This window comes from Gouania willdenowi, chromosome 21 (assembly GCF_900634775.1).
Source record: "Gouania willdenowi chromosome 21, fGouWil2.1, whole genome shotgun sequence".
Lineage (NCBI taxonomy): Eukaryota > Metazoa > Chordata > Actinopteri > Blenniiformes > Gobiesocidae > Gouania > Gouania willdenowi.
Window position 1 is genome coordinate 32,867,090 of NC_041064.1, and position 16,885 is coordinate 32,883,974.

Here is a 16,885-nt window from a genome sequence, read left to right on the forward strand (position 1 = left end):
GCAGAAAAGTCAGAGAAGCCATGAATCATTGTGTAAATACACAAATTCAATGTAACTCCACAATATTAGCAGGACTCACTTCTTCCCCATGCTTATATCACATGATGCTAGTTATTTCTAATTTTTCCAAAAACATGCACTTTTCTTCAAATTATTCCACAAAATGTCCTCACGTTACATAAAAATGGGTCACAAAATCAAATGAATTGAAAGTAAAGATTCTGCAGGGACTGATACAGTATATGTCACTAACTGCTATTGATATTATCAGCGTCGTACATATTTTATCAGTTATTTATATGTGGAAGTGCAAACTAGAGCACAATAATGATTTAAATACTAATTTTCCCACCTAAAATCTTCGGCCCACTTGAGATAAACTGCTCCGTTTTCGGCCCCTGAACTAAAATGTGTCTGAGACCCCTGCCTTAAGTGCTCATACTTTAATAGCAATTCAACTTCATTTTGGTATGAAAATTTCAATCGACCAATCAACCAAATATGATTTTGATTTATAGCTTTATTAGGTTTTCAAATCCTGACTTTTATCTGTTTGCAGCTAATTAAATGTAAAAACCAATATTAACAGGTAGAAATGTCAGTGTTACCTTTACAGGGACATGAGGGGTTTGCATGTTCTCCGGGTTTGATGTAGTAGGTGTTTTCGGCGTTTCTGGGTGGATGGTTAGGGGTTCACCCTCTGATTGGACTGATGGGACTGACATTAGCTGAGTGTGTCTCAGTCCTACCTGACTGAGGATTCGTCTTCTTCTTCTCCTTCATGAACTTGGGCACTATACGGAACATGCTGCTGCGACTGTTCCTCTTGCCGTAACCCAGAGAGGGGTCCTGGTACATAAGCACAGTTAACCTATAGCCTTTCATTGAGCTACTCCGCTCTCCTCTTAGCTGCAGCCATGCTACACACAACACAAACACGCAGGGAGAAGCGCACACGGCTAACAGTGTTCCTCTGTACTACAAGTTACAACCCCCGGAAATCCTCACTTAGAAAAAGGTAAATAAATCAAATTAACAAAATCATATTTGATTCTTCTTCCTAATATTTGTTTATGGATTAATATATGGTCATGTTTCCTGTTTCCCGTACCTGTTTCTCCGTGTGTGTGTGTTTGTGTGTGTGTGTGTGTGTGTGTGTGTGTGTGTGTGTGTGGTCGGTGATGTCTTACCTCTTCGTCATTGGGTTGCAGGATATGATAGAGCCAGGGAATCTCTCCCAGTTTGCCCAGTTCCAGCTCCACGCTCTGCAGAGCCACAGAGAGCTGCTCCTCCTCTGGAGGCTCCAGCTGCTGTGAGAGAGAGTCAAAGTCAGCGGGTTATAGGAAAAAACAGAAGAAGAAGAAGAAGAAGAAACACAAGAATAAGGCTGTGTTTGAAATGTCATACAAACGTACTACTCATAAAATCAGTATGTAGTGCGTTAACATTAGATAGTATGAAAAGATTGAGATTAGAAATACCCGGATGTATACTATATGGGGACATTTCTTAAGTATGCACGGTGGGCAGACTAGTCATACTCAACCGTCCCATGATGCATAGCGAGTGGAATGTAAATTCATCCTGGAACCGGCTTCAAGCTAAAAATCAAACATTTTCTTTTCAAAACAAAAGCATCTCTTCTTGTCTTCCATTTGTTTTTAAACTCTTTTGTAAATAGGGCTCTTGTTTTGAAGTTAACCGGAAGTTTAGTCAGTGGGCACAATGAAGGGTAAAATGAATAAATGAATTGGATCATTTGACTCTATTTAGCATGTTTGGAACAATTTAGGTAAGTTTTATAACCAGTACAGTCATCTAACCAGGGAAAGATGATGAAATGAAAAGTATAAAGTAACGCCAACATGACAGAAATGTGTATACTGTGTTGTAATTATCATACTAATGCACAATGGAAGGTCCCAGAAAATCTCCGAAATGAGCAAATTAAATGTGTTTCTGCGATCAAATGAGCGCATGTTGATATTCTACTTGGTCACTTTCTCACTTAAAATGTTTTCAGAACTTTCAAAGGTGGAGAATCAACAGAGATATTTAGCCTCAGTGGGATTCAGTCCTTTTAGGTTCCAAATGCATCTTGGGAAACTTGGAAGTATACTTCAGTGGGAACGCTCATCATCCTAATCATACTTAGAGTAGATAGAAGACAGTATATACTCATTGAGTTTGTAGTGTATAGTATGTTAGTGTGACCATTTCAAACACAGCCAAATACTTCACAGTGTATTTACCAGAGAGACTCGGCCCAGCAGCAGTGATTCCGTCTCATTGTGGAGGGCTTTGACAGTACTCGCCACCTCTATGGCCGTGTTCCTTGCCAGACTCTGGAAAACAATGTTACACTGAACTATTACAAACAAAAAGACATAGTCATCATCATCCCCCGCCAAAAAAACCGAACAAGGGCAATAACTCTGGAAAAAATAATTGGGCACTTCTCATTTTCGAACTCCATCAAGGTATTGATACCCTGAAGCCACACCCTGAATTTGGTTATCCTATCTTAAACAGTCTTTGAGAAAAGATGTCCCCTTTAACTCGGACAGACGGACGAAGCCCAAACCTGACCAGGTCACATTAATTAACCTTTAAATTATTTAAATTTGATAAATTCCACAATTCTTCTTAGGAGGAGTGGTGGAAAAATAACAGCCATGGAGGAGGACGGAGTAGAAAGTCAATGGAGAGTGAACTTAAAATTAATAAATATTTTAAAATATAAATATTCACCACACACACGCAGAGACGAGATACCTCCATATTCACTTTAATGGTGGTCACATATTACAGGACCAGAGGGGGCCACGTCAGGGTCCACTTTACTTTATACTCTAAACTGGTAGAGGTCACATTCAATGTCTAATAATAAGATTTCTATGAAAAATCTGAATCGTGCATTTAGACCTGATTTTTTTGTTTGTTTATTTGACCAGGAAAACATAAATTCATCAACATTACAGTAAATGTAGCAGAGTTAGTCTAATAGCTATTTTTCATCTGCTGTCCCTGGACAGCTGTTAAAAGCCACCCTGTGTATTAAATCTATCAACAATATTACAATAAACAAATGTCACATTCTAAAAAAATAAAAACATTCATAAAACTTTATAATTGTCCTTCCTAAAAATGTATAATTCAGTTTCATCAGATTGTTCAGTACATATTTTTAAATATAAAAAGAAATTAAAATGCGAGAGGACTCCTGATCATCAGGGCTGATGATTGCAGATCTGATTATAGTCAAAATCCATTTTCTTAGCTGGATTTTAAATGAATTATATGTGGGGGTGTCCCTAATATTTATAGGTAATACATTTCAGTATTGGGCAGCTTGAAATGCAAATAACAACTGGCCAAATGTGCTCACTGGGATTGAGCAGTCTCCTCTAACTGCACCCCTTGTATTACATTGAGTGTCTGAACGTAGCCTAAGTAATTGAAATATGTGGGAATGGTCACAAAGTTTGCATGGAATATGAAACAGCCACTGCACAGACTGACATATAAACTCTTGAAAGATGTAGAAGAGAAGCTTTTCTCATCTTTCTCGTTAATCAGCTGCATGTTAATGCGCCTTCTTGGAGGATTTGTTTTTTGTTTGGATTCATATTGATGAATAAAACCAATAAAAACTGTTGGTCAAAGCAGTGTGTTGATGTGTGTGCGGTTGGTACCTCTGGGAACTTGGGGTGTGTTTTGTTGATGGCGTGCGACGCAGCGTTGACAGCGTGAGCTAGCTCCTGCTCCAGCATCCCATTGGTCTTTGCAGCCTCACAGATCCTGAGACAGGAGAGGAAGGGGTTAAACAGCTTTTCTGTGAGCGTGTGTGTGTGTGTGTGTATGTGTGTCTGTTTACCTGGTGATGAGCTCCTCTGAAGCTCGGGCACATGTTTGAACAACAGCGGCTTCTTCCTCTGAGGCCAGATCTACGGACTGCTGAGGGTAGAGGTGAGGACGTAGCGGGGGCTTATCGTACTTCAGCTTGTCCTCCCATGATTTCAGCGTGTTCTCAAAAGCCTGGTCAGTGTGAGAGAAAACCAAGGACAAGTTTTAACAAATAGGTTTTCTGTCGTTTTGTGTGTGCGCTTTTTGTTGTTTTTTATTTATTTTTTTCTCGTCATTTAGTGTGCTTTTGAAGTCGTTTTATATATTTTATTGTCATTTTGTGATTTTTTCTTGACATTTTTTGTTTGTTGTGTTTTTTTTTCAGTAATTCTTTGTATTTTTGTAGTTGTCTGTTGTATTTTGTGAGAGATTTTGTGCATTTTTTGTCATATTATGTTTTGATGTCAATTTTGTGTATTTTTGTTTTAATTTTGTATATATATCCTGTCATTTTGTGAATTTTTGTAGATTTTTTTTTTTTTAGTAATTCTTTGTATTTTTGTAGTTTGTTGTATTTTGTAAGCGATTTTCTGCATTTTTGTTGTCATATGGTTTTGAAGTGATTTTTGTTCTAATTTCATTTTGTGAAATTTTCTTGACATTTTTTGTTTGTTGTTGTTGTTTTTTTTATCAATTCTTTTAATTTTTGTAGTTGTCTGTTATGTTTTGTGAGATATTTTGTGCATTTTTGTTGTCATTATGTTTTAGTAGTCATTTTTGTTCTTATTTTGTATATTTTTTTATCTCTTTTTTTTTTACCTCGTCTGCATATGCTATCAAAGAATAACACTATGTGTAAAACAATGAACAAACATATACATTTATTTTATTGGTTAGTTGTGACCATCAACAGCCCTCCCTCAGGAAGGGTACGCTAAACTTTATTAGAGGGAAAGATATAAAAAGAGATGGCAGTGTAAAAGTAACCTTTTTGGATACTCTTATGATTTTTTAATTTTTATTTTTATGTTACACCCTGGTGATGGGGAAGGAGAACAAGAGAGAGAGAGTGAGGGTGGGTCCAGTCTGTGCCAGTCTACTGATAGATATATATCAATGTGTCTAAAGTTAAGCCGCAATGTGAACTTTCCTCAAACCCAATGCATCCGCCACCAATGTATTTTTGTGATTTCTTTGTTTATTTTTGTTTATTTTGGAGTCATTTTGTGCGTTTACTTCGTGGGCCGCATGGTTAAGAAGGATCTTTGTCTGATCTCCTTCCTCACCCGGTCTCTGGTGAGCATCTGCGCTCGGTTCTTGTGTTGGATCTTGATGACGCCGGGTGGCTGAATCCACGCCTCACCGTCCACCTGAATGGGAACGCCTTCGTCTCCCAGGATAGTGATCTTCACCGTCCGGCACTGAATCAGGCACATGCAGTGGTCAGACACACACACACACACACACACACACTCAGGTGCACTTTGTACTGTGTGTGTGTGTGTTTCCTTACCTGTGCAATGCGGTGATGTTGCAGTTTGATGACCCGGGACACGGCCATCTGCATGCTGCCAAACACTGCCACCACCTCCAGGATCTTATCATCAAACGATGGAGCACAGAATATCTGCACGATGAAAGAAGACGGTTCAAAATGATACACAAATCCACAGGATGGACGCCTAGCACCAATATGAGCAACACAACTATCTGAGGTCAGGACATTTTCAGGAAATATCCAAAAAGGGATACGGAACAAGTGATTACGTTTTGAGGATGATCCGGAGTACTATAATAATTCTGGATCAGTCTGAAAATAGATATAAATCCCTATGTTCAGCTCTTTGAGGTGGTTCTACAACACCTCCTGCTGGAGACTTTGCGCATTTTGATCATATAACAGCACAGCCATGTGCTAGAAATGTCTTACAATAAAGTGTGAAAAATCACTGATCCATATAACTGCCAATATCTGGCAAAGAGAATATTTGGCTTTGGCTAAATGCTCTTGTTTTCTGATATTCTTGTAGTTGTTTTGTGTATTTTTGTTATACTCTTGTGTGTTTTCCTGTACGTTTGTATGTTTTAGCATTGTTTTGTATGTTTTTTGTGTATTTATATGTCATTTTGTATGTTTTGGAGTTGTTTTGTGTATTTTGAGTATTGTTTTGGAAATTGTTGCGTTATTTTGTAAGTTTTTTAGCCGTTTTGTGTGTTTTGGGGGTATTATTTTGTGTATTTTTGCTGTTGTTTTGTGTATTTTGTCCTTTTAGCATGTTTATGCTGGGGGCCAAATCATACCAAAGGCCACATTATTCCCCCTGGCAGGCAGTTTCCATCCTCTGATTTATGGTTGTTTATTTTACTTACTTTATTTACTTTTTCTAATATTTTATTTTATTTTACTTTAATTTATTTATTTAATTTCTTTTTTTCTTTTTTTAATGGTGTCTTTAAATCAAAGCCGACATGAGAAATGTCATCAGCCATTACCAATAATGGTGGATATTATGATCTTCTCCAATGGATTAGAATCACATGTGATAAAAGTAGAGCAGGTAATTGTACTCACATCGTCTTCCTTGGTTCCGCCCCAGAAGTTGGTGCCCCCGGCGTAGCTGGGAATGTTGAGCACAGCGATGCCCTGAAGGCTGGGCAGAGGGATGTACTGACCGTCACACTGGGACGACACAATCACATCATCACATGACACGCTGTTTTTTCTCCCACACGTTTATGTCTTTTTTCTGTTGTTAATTTCTCACCTCTAACTGGACCTTCTGCTCCAGGTTCTTGTAGGTTCTTTGAAGAAGCTCCTTCGTGCCCAGAACACCGTACCACATCATGTTCTTGGTTCGACTCCTGCAGGAAACTATATTGTAAATCATGTGTCACGTCATATTTCACTTCAGAGCAGATTAGACTGGGTTTCTCATTGGACTTGTTTCTTAGTCTCCAAACTAACATCAGGATGTGGGTCAGATGGTAAAAAAATATGTTTTTCAAAGCTTTTATTTTGAAATTGGAAAATGGCCTGAGCCAGCTACCTCTTGCCTAATTATCCATCATAATGGATATAGTGATTAGTTAGTTAGTTAATTATCTTTTTTAAGTTAGTTAGTTTGTTTTTTAGTTTGTTTTTTAGGCAGTTGGTTGGTTAGTTAGTTTTTTTTTGTTTTTTTAGTTTGTTAGTTTGTTTTTTTAGTTACTTAGTTTTTAGTTAGTTTGTTTTTTAGTTAATTTGTCAGTTTGTTTTTTAGTTAGTTTTTTAGATTTCCTGATATATTTCAACTCTGAAATGCCAGTCTTCCTCAGAGGTGTCTGCAAATCGCTTTGATGTGAAAGAACTCATAAGGAGAACAAACATTTCCTGAAAAAAGTTGTAATAAAAAAAACAAAAAAACTTTAACAGATCATATGTTTTGTTTATTACATGACATATTCAGGCAAAAGCCAAATAATAATATGAACCACACATTCTACATTAAAGCAGTCTAAAGCGTAACCTAGTATTTTACAGTATTGTTGATAACTTCTCTCCAAATATTGTGAAAGTTTATCCCAGTGGTCTCAGAATCTGACAGGTCACAGATTTCACAGCAACATCAGACCTTCACCTGCATTTCTCCGGATGCTCCTCTCGCTTGTTGTTAAACTCCAAAGATATTTTAGCGTCCAGGCCGATGCCGAAGTAGTTGTTCATGACGCACTTCTCCATGTATCCCTCTCTGGATCCAGACACACACATATTGACAGGAGGCAGAGTTAGTACACGCAGGACACTGACAGAGCGGGAAAGACGATAAGAAAACAGCGGCTCTCACAGCGAGTCGAGGTCCGGGTCGATAAAAGGCGTCGCACCAAAAGGGTCGATGTTGGCCAGAAGCATTTTACTGATGATGGAGCTGCCAGCGATGGAGGCAGCCAGACCTGCACGCAGTCCTGCACACACACACAGATGCATATGCAGTATATGTATATTGTATTAGGGCTAGGGATGTAACGATTCACTCAACTCCCGATACGATTCGATTCACGATACTGGGTTCACGAAACGATTCTCTCACGATTTATTTTACAAAATGGGACTGGGGGAAAAAACTAGAATACTGTGCTATTTTCCTATTATTTTTCATTGTCAAAAATAATCCCTTGATAAACTATTCAAAACAATGCAATTAAACTTAATTTTGAATGAAATAAATAAAGGAATAATACAAATGAAGAAGAAGCCTATTAATTTAAATTCTGGTTCTATAATAAACAATGCAAAACTGCATAATAGTTCTTTTTCTTTTTAAAAGTGCAACTGAAAATGTTTTTTGTGCCTTAACAATTGGACTTTAAAAAAAAAAAAAAGTAATTGCCCTGTATTTACGGCAGATATTTGCTTGGACCAGCAGAGGGCACTGGTAACCCAGTGGTCGGTTGCCATGCAGATATTATGTGCAGTAAAGAAGAGATGCTAGCAGACAGAGCTAATAGAAAAACGTGACTTTTACAGATATTCACGTAATATTACAGATATTCTTTCGGTGCTAAAGGGGTAAGGAATCATTTATGAACATATTTAAGAGTAGAAGGCGGCCAGAAAGAAAGTAGTAGCAAATTCCGGCTGCCGCATCAGCATTTGGACAAGAGAAGGATAAATATATATCTGTTTAAAAAAGTACTGCGATTAAATTTTCAGAAAATTGATATCAACCGTGACACCTATGAGTCAATTTTTAACTGCCTTACGATTAATCGTTATATCCCTAATTAGGACTGTCACTTTAACTCCTTAATTGCGATTAAATAATTAAAGGAAAAATAACACACAAAAAAAAATGCCGTTAATCACTTTTTTTTGCATTCCAAACAGCGTGGAAGCTTCCTCATTTCAAAAGTTCCTGGTATACCCATAAAACTGGTGCACAGACTACATTATAAGATGGAGAATACCGAGCATCTCAGCTTCATTGGTGTTTTGTCTCATAAAAACACAGGATGGAAAAACTAAAGCTCAGTTGTCTGCAAATTGTGCAAGAAAGAGTTTGACGATCACCAGAGCTTTTGCAGCCCCTGCTACCACCTCAATGCAAAACATGTAGCAGCTAGCACGGACAGCTAGCATGGACAACTAGCGCGGACACTTGGACAGTGCTAGCTGCACGCCATCTTTCCAAAGACAGGGTTCAGAGCCAAAAGTATTAAGTCCATGAGGACTAGTCTCACATACAGAAGAATGTAAATGGCTACAAATCTGTTAAAACAACAAATTACTTCATAAGGCCACTTGTTATATATCAGTCATTTGATCTGCCACAATAATGTAATCAATATGAATGAAAATACCTCAAATTGAGGGTTTTTCTCAGCAATTTTTAGGTGAGATTGAGGTGTAATAATTTTATCGCAATTTTTAAAATCTCCTTAAAGCACTTATCGTGTGTGTGTTTACCGGGGCAGATGATGCGTGTGTTGAGCACGGGGAGGTTCTCCTTGCTGGTAGTGAAGGGTGTGATGGTGAACGGACCGAACGACTGCGTGCTCCGACTCACTCTATGCTCTGTCGGAGAGCACGGGCTCCTGACGGCTGAAAACACACAGAAGACACACTTCACACCAAAGATCCAGGTGCTAAATTACTACTGGGGTCACATGCAGTCAGCTCAGGAACCTTAAAAGAGTGTCTTTTTTATTTTAATCATGATATATTGAGCTTCCATTTTAGCTATTGACTGCCATACAAACACAACCCACTAACGCTCAGAATTGTCACCAGTTATAATGATCACCAGTTAATTTAAAACACCACTGGAGTACATCATCACCATCACTTGTGTTTCACTAATAATAATAATAATAATAATAATAATAATAATAATAATAATAATAATAATAATAATAATAATCCCAACCATTTTTTGGATAGTTATATGGTGCAAATATTTTTACACTGCATTTTATTTGAACTAGATTTATATTTGAGAAAGTGAAAGTATAGAAAACAGTTGTTTAAAATTGTGTGTTGTTTTGTAAGTATAAAAACAACTTAAAAATGATTAAATTAACTTAAACTTTATTAATATAGTGCTAATTACAACAATAGTTAAGTTGTAGCGCTCAAATAATTTATATTAATTCAATATGTAGATTAGTAGATCCAAATATAATATATATATATATATATATATATATATATATATATATATATATATATATATATATATATATATGTTTAATAATAAGAATTTAATAAGTGTATTTTTAATCAGTAATTTTTTTTTTATATATTACTAGACATTTCAGGTGACCCCATTTAAATTCCAGGTGACCATAAGGTTGAAAAACAATGCCCTACATGTATCTTATTTCTAAACCGTAAACAAGGTTTGCGTTAGCAGCACTTTTTCTTTTCCATCTGCTTCTTTGAGTTAGTCTGTGTGGGGATGATAGGAGATGTTTGAGATGTTTGAGGACCTACAGGACCTACAGGACCTACAGGACTTACAGGACACAGCTTCCAGCTCCTTGGTGTCCTCGTCCTTCTCACTGTCCCGGTTTTCCTCCTCGCTGTCCTTCCTGAACTCTAGCGGAGAGGGAGGATCGGCGTCGTCTGAGTGAGCGTTCTGCTCGTCCACCACTGGGCACAGAGAAAAGGAGACCATCACACACTTTCAACTGGTTTTCATACACAATTTATCATAATTTATCATGTTTTACACACTTCATCAGGCTCTAGTTAGGATATTTTGATTTAACTGTCCTTCTTCTCTAGTATTTATAATTATTTTTGTATGTTCTGACCAAGTTTGAAACACAAAGAAAGGTCTTAAAGAGAAAACAAGGAAATTATTATTATATGTAAACTTGAAATAAATGATGCAAAAGGTTACTTTTACACTGCCCTCTCTTTTTAAAGTTTTTCTTACCCTTCCTTAGGGAGGGCTGTTGATGGTCACAACTATGCAATAAAATAAATGTATATGTTCTTTTTGTTTGACACATAGTGTTTGGTAATCTTTGATAGCATATGCAGACAAGGTAAAAAAAAACAAAATGACAACAAAAAACACAAAAATTACAACAAAAATACGCAAAAATCACTTCAAAAACACAATGTGACAAAGAAAATGCACACAAAACATAACAGACAACTAAAAAAATACAAAATTAGATTATAAGAATATCTAATAAGATTATTTTTCAAGCAAATAATGACATACAAGTAGATTGTTTGAAAAAGGAATTAAATAAAATAAAATTAGAACAACCTTTTAAACGTTAATATTATATATTAACTACATATAATATACCAAAGCCAAATTATGGTTGTTTTTAAAATTTCATTAAATTGAAAAACAAAAAATGTAAAACTTTTTTTTACTTTCAGTAACGAGTTGATTATTTAATTCAATACATACAGATTGTTTGTAGTCTGATCACATTGCCTCTGTTCGTCTTTTTATGCAGTTGTTAAAGTAATGAATCTAAATTTACTTAAAATAATTCTAATTGAATTATTTTTAATTTAATTTCATACATTTTTAAATATAATTTTCAATGGAATTACATTTTATTTTATTGATGGTACCTCTCTCAGCCTGCTCTATGATCTGTCTCACAGCTTTCTTCAGACTGTTGGCTCGAAGCATCAGCTGCTCTCTGCTTTTGAACAGCGGGTGTTTCTCCGTCTCCTCCTCCTCCAGCTTCTCCTTCAGCTCCGTCAGGCTCTCCTCACTCTCCTCCTCCACTTCGTCTTCCTCGTCCTCCTGCTCCTCCTCCACGATGGGAGGCGTGGCGTGAGGAAGCGACGGCAAAGCCTGACATTCTGTGTTCAGAGTCTGCAGCAGCGAGTCCAGTTTATCGTTCAACACCGAACACTGAACGATAGAGAGAAATAAATCACATTAGACATCTATAAATAGGAGGGATCAATTATGTGGCTGGATTAATTAAGCAAAATCAATTACATAAATAGTAATAAGTAACATATACGACAAGATATAATCAAAATTCAATGAAAACCAAGTTAAAGGGCTGATAGAAAGGAGGAGAAGAGTCAAGCCTCACTTTTAGGGACATGCTGTTGCACTCCTCCACGTTCTCTGAGAACTTTTCATACGCTTTTCCCACTTTGGCAACAAAGTCCTTCACCGTCTCACAAAGGATCCTGAGTGAAGAACAGGAAACAAACATCAGATGCTCCATCATTATGAGATCGACCTCACTTTTAAAAGTCATACATTAGGCAGCACGGGAAGTGTCAGTTTTTATCATAATGTTTGTCCTCTTTATGTGTTCAATGATAGTGAAATATAGTCATACTTATTATGTGTTCAGCTGCTGCTTGAAATCATGTGACTTCACATCTTGATTTTTAGCATTTGAAATGATTCCATTTAGAATATAAGTTTGATAAATTGTCTTGTCCTAATTGTTGCTAAGGAGCAATGCTCGCTTTCAACTTCAATTTTAAATTTAAATTCTAGTACAACCATTGAACCAACCGACTCACCAAACCAAGAAACCAACCAAACAACCAACCAAAATATCAAACCAAACAACCAACCAACCAAAACATCAAACCAACCAACCAACCAAAACATCAAACCAAACAACCAACCAACCAACAAACCAGCCCACCAACCAACCAAAACATCAAACCAATCAACCAACCAACCAGCCCACCATCCAACCAACCAATTGACCAAATCAATCAATCAATCAACCAACCCAACAAACCCAACAAACCACCAACCAACCAACAAACCCACCAAATCAACCAACCAACCAACCAACCAACCAAATGACACACCAACTGACCAAATCAACCAACCGTATTTAAAGGTGCTTAGATTTTATTAGCTTAGTGAACCATCATCTTTGAATTTAATTTGTATACCTGTACCAGTGTACAGAAATATTTTATATTTCTTGTGTATTATGACAACCGTGCTGAGAAATACATGTATATAAAACATGCAATGGTTTGATAAAACTGGAACAAGGTTTTCCTCCATTATAGCACTGATGCATTTTTAGCTGCAGTGATGGTTCAGTGTACAGTGTTTATGAGTGTGTGAATGTGTGTAAACACTCACTTGGCAGAGGATATAACCACAGAGTGCTGCTCTGAGTTGAGGATCTTTGTGAGGTGAGCAGCAACCGAGTCCTCGTAGGTTGAAATGTGAAGAAACTGCAGAGAAGATGAAGACAAATCAAATTAACAACAAATCACAGAGTTATAAAATTTAGGAAACAACGTGTACACAGATTGTGTTAATCAACTGGCTCTCTTCATTGTGAACAAGCAGCTGCTCTGCTTGGAGAAGTCCGAGCTTCTCAATCTATCTCTAAGGCTGAGCACAGCCGCCCTGCTGAGAAAACTCATTTCAGCCGCTCGCATCATACAATCTCGTTCTGTCGTTCTTTCATTACCCATCATGACTGTACAGTATGTGAGGACAGGAAGGTAGATGGACCACTTAACAGAGAGCTTTGTCTTCTGGTTTATCTCTCTCTTCACCACAACAGACTGGTTAAGTGTCCTCATTACTGTAGACCACAACCAAACCACTATTCAATATTTCACTCCATTCTACTCTCACTCATAAACAACAAACAACAAACTCTTCCACTGGAGGCAAGCCTTATGTCAGGACATGGAGTTTGCAATCCATCCTGATTGAGAACCATGGCTTCTGACTTGGAGGCACTGATCCATGTCCTTGTCAGTCAATTACCAACATTGTCTGCAAACAACAGGGACAGAATCCTCTGATGATCAAACCTGACCTTCACCGCATCAAATTTCACCGAGCTAGTTTGTGTAAGGATCTGTCATATGTTATTTTTTTACTCCCGTGTGGTAGCCTGGTGATAAGCCACACTCATTTCCTCACGTCTTGTAAGAACATGGGTATGGTAAATCGGCTGTTTCTGCTCACTTCCTCAGCCCAAAAGAAACCGAGCCAATCAGAGCCATACAGAAAGAACGTTGTATCTTGAAACCACAACAAGAAGAGGCTTTAAAACTGTAAGTCTGTACCGTACTGCAGGCCATTTTCATCTGCCGGCTCCATATAGGGAAAAAGATCAACGTCACTTGACTTAGGTTGATCGGTTACTCTGCGTGTTTTTGTCCAGCCCCGCCCAAACCCCCAAAACCCAAACGACTTGTGAGCGCTTCCAGAGTAATCGCCTGTATTAAACATTGTATAATACAAGGAGATTAGGATGGATTCCAGGCTACCTGTGTAGAGCCTCTTTGAGTTTATTTACTTGTGTAGTATTTAGTTTGGAGTTGTTGTGATTCTTGTTTGGTTAACTCTTGTGTTCTTGTGTTTTTTAACTCATTCGGTGCCACTGACGTAATATTACGTCATTTCAAATCCAAACGCTCAGTGCCAAAGACGTAATATTACGTCAATGACCCAGATAGCAAAATAATTGGTGACATGTAGGTGGTAGCAGTGCACCTTTGGATGAGAGATCACCCGAGAGAGTTGATGCTGAAGTTCCCAGAAGCTCACAGCAGCGCACACTCGACCAGAGCATGTGTGTAACTAAGTGGACTATTGAGAGTGTGGCGATGGTGAGAGAAAACGATCAAAAAATGGGGCAAGCGGTGACACTCGGCATGTCCGGGATGAGAAGGAAGTTGCGTGTGTAGACTGACAGGGAAGAGACTTGGAGGATGGCCAAAATACAGTAAGAAATCCATTGAACTCTGACCCAAATAGCAAAATAATAATAATTTTGCCATCAAAAGCCCGGTCTCAGTGTTTTTTTTGTAGTTTTATAGAAGGAAACCAATGTTGAGGTGTCCCTAAAGCAAAAACAAAAAAATTTTGGATTACAGAATAACGAAACAAGCTAGAAACTAAATTATTTTTATGATGAAATTACAGACTTTAATCTTTCAGAATCTGGTGTCAGAATTCAGATTGTCATAGTATACAAAATATTCTGGGTCTTTAAAAATTAGTCAAAATGCTCAAAAATGGCTAGAACTGAGGGGGGTAGAAATTCTGAAATTGGCTGGCACTGAATGAGGTAACATGGATTATTTTCACAAACACTGCTCCTGCCTGCTACCTCTGGGTCAACCAACAGCACCACCACAGGCTTCCCTCACAGTTTGTAAATAAAAGTTATGAAAGACACCAGAAACAGCATATTCCTTTGATTTTCATCAGTTCGATAAGACACTTTAATCTAATAAATTGATCTGATCTCCTGTTTGATGATGGGAAAGGCTAGAGGTTGATGAATCTTGGTAGGACTACACGTACCCCTGGTTGGGAATCAATGCTAACCAGTGCTCGAGAAAGTACCTGGCAATTGTCAAAGACCTCAGGCGTGGTCGGGCAGCTGAGTTTTGGTGGGATCTTTATCTCGTAGGTCATGATGCTCCAGCGGTCCAGCATCTTGGTGCTGGCTCTCTCCAGCTTCTCCAGGATCTGAGGCAGCTGCGTGTCGTCGTCACACGACGGTCCCCAACCGAGAACACGGGCCAGGTCATTACCCGTCCCCAAAGGCAGCACGCCAAGCTGGCACTGGGAGGTACACAGAGAGGGATGAACATCAGGCTAATGCTGATGCTAACAGTCATCTCAGTGAGCTACCTGTTTGTGCAGATTGAGTTTGTCGATCTCCGACAGCACCCACCCAACACTGCCGTCGCCGCCACACACAAGAATCCGAAAGTTATCAAACTTCTGGAATAGACGCAGACTGACAGATGGAAAACACAGAGGGTTGAGATTTAACCAACTTTTCTAGTTAAAGGGATCTTCCACTGATTTTACAAGTTTGCCCTAAAATCTTTCAAATGTAATCTATGCTTAACAAAATGCATTATTATGCACTACATTCATTTTAAAAATGGGACTACTTTATAGTTTTAGAGCCTGTTTTTTGATGTCTTGAAATCATGTGATTGATTATATCACATGACCCCACTGCCTGTAAACATCCCATTGTTTTCTATTGGAGTGAAACATTCAGGCTGCTTTTTAGATAATTTAGCAGCTTTTTCCATCAAAATGCCAATGTGTGCTGCTTTTGGTTGCTCCAAATAATCAAAAGTAAATGACAGACTTTTGAAGGACTCCCACCCAAGAGGACTTCTATCCTCAGGATTAGTGTGTCTTCAACAGTCCGTGATTACTCGCTAACTTCAGCCATCAGGGTGTCAGCCGCGCCCTGTTTAAGAGAAAAGAGAAGTTCCTTAGGAGAGCTCTTCTTCTCTGCTTCATTGTCTACTACAAAACCATGCCTTGCGGTCACTGTTTTTATCTTCTTTCGGAAAACTAAAGAGGTTTACATTGGCATCTTTAACTTTTCCAGGTTTTTACAGCAAACAAAAGCAGCACAATTTGCCATTTTGACCAAAAAATCTGCCTAAATGATAGGAGTTTACAAGCAGTTTGGCCGTGTGACATCATTTCTAGATGGAGGAACATCTCATTTTTAAAAGGCAAGAAAAATTAATATGGTGCATAATAATGTGTATTGTTAGGCATAGATGTTTTTCAAAGATGTTAGGCCAAACTTGTAAAAACAGTGGCGAATATCCCTTTAAGGCAAGTTTATCTGTATGGCACAATTCAACAACAAGTCAGTCGAAGTGTTTTAAATCGCACATAAAAAAAAAGACAAACAGCAACAATAAAATAAAATATATTCAAATAATAAACAAAACAAAAAAATAGTAGAAATAAGAAAATATAATAAAAAAAGTTGACATTTTACAGTAAGAATGTAAAAATGCTCGGTCACACTTGGACTATATGACCTCGTACTAAAAAGCCTGGCTCTATTTATTTTTTCTCATACATCTTGTCTTATTTTGAAAATCTGCTGATCTCCAAACATGGGGTTTGAAGGGCCTGCTGCTCACCCGAGGTGCGGTCCTCCGTTCACCAGGTCAAAAACCTGAGCCGGATTGAGGAGCTGCTTGAAACGTCGAAGGAACTTTACTCCCTGGTTGTCACCGCTTTTAGAGTTGACAAAGACGAGGAGGGGGCTTGCACACGATGGAGGGCAG

The 16,885-nt window shown here is 38.0% G+C and overlaps 1 protein-coding gene across 7 annotated transcripts in view; it reads right to left on the minus strand.

Moving 5' to 3' along the window:
* The window catches only part of dgkh (diacylglycerol kinase, eta), a 103,743-nt gene that overhangs the window by 10,707 nt on the left and 76,151 nt on the right, over positions 1-16,885 (minus strand). For 5 of the 7 annotated variants that reach the window (XM_028436028.1, XM_028436027.1, XM_028436033.1 and 2 more), the window contains 19 exons: positions 16,739-16,885; positions 15,462-15,570; positions 15,171-15,392; positions 12,936-13,030; positions 11,905-12,004; positions 11,426-11,714; positions 10,343-10,474; positions 9,290-9,424; positions 7,671-7,788; positions 7,464-7,574; positions 6,612-6,708; positions 6,419-6,526; positions 5,360-5,473; positions 5,133-5,267; positions 3,878-4,038; positions 3,696-3,801; positions 2,253-2,345; positions 1,191-1,310; positions 750-849 (listed from right to left, as the gene is read on the minus strand). The exon at positions 16,739-16,885 is cut by the window's right edge and continues 16 nt beyond it. In XM_028436028.1, coding sequence (XP_028291829.1) covers positions 750-849; positions 1,191-1,310; positions 2,253-2,345; positions 3,696-3,801; positions 3,878-4,038; positions 5,133-5,267; positions 5,360-5,473; positions 6,419-6,526; positions 6,612-6,708; positions 7,464-7,574; positions 7,671-7,788; positions 9,290-9,424; positions 10,343-10,474; positions 11,426-11,714; positions 11,905-12,004; positions 12,936-13,030; positions 15,171-15,392; positions 15,462-15,570; positions 16,739-16,885 — 2,492 coding nt within the window. The remainder of the gene's footprint in view (positions 1-749; positions 850-1,190; positions 1,311-2,252; positions 2,346-3,695; positions 3,802-3,877; positions 4,039-5,132; positions 5,268-5,359; positions 5,474-6,418; positions 6,527-6,611; positions 6,709-7,463; positions 7,575-7,670; positions 7,789-9,289; positions 9,425-10,342; positions 10,475-11,425; positions 11,715-11,904; positions 12,005-12,935; positions 13,031-15,170; positions 15,393-15,461; positions 15,571-16,738) is intronic. The other 2 variants (XR_003672647.1, XM_028436029.1) reach the window with 1 other exon arrangement.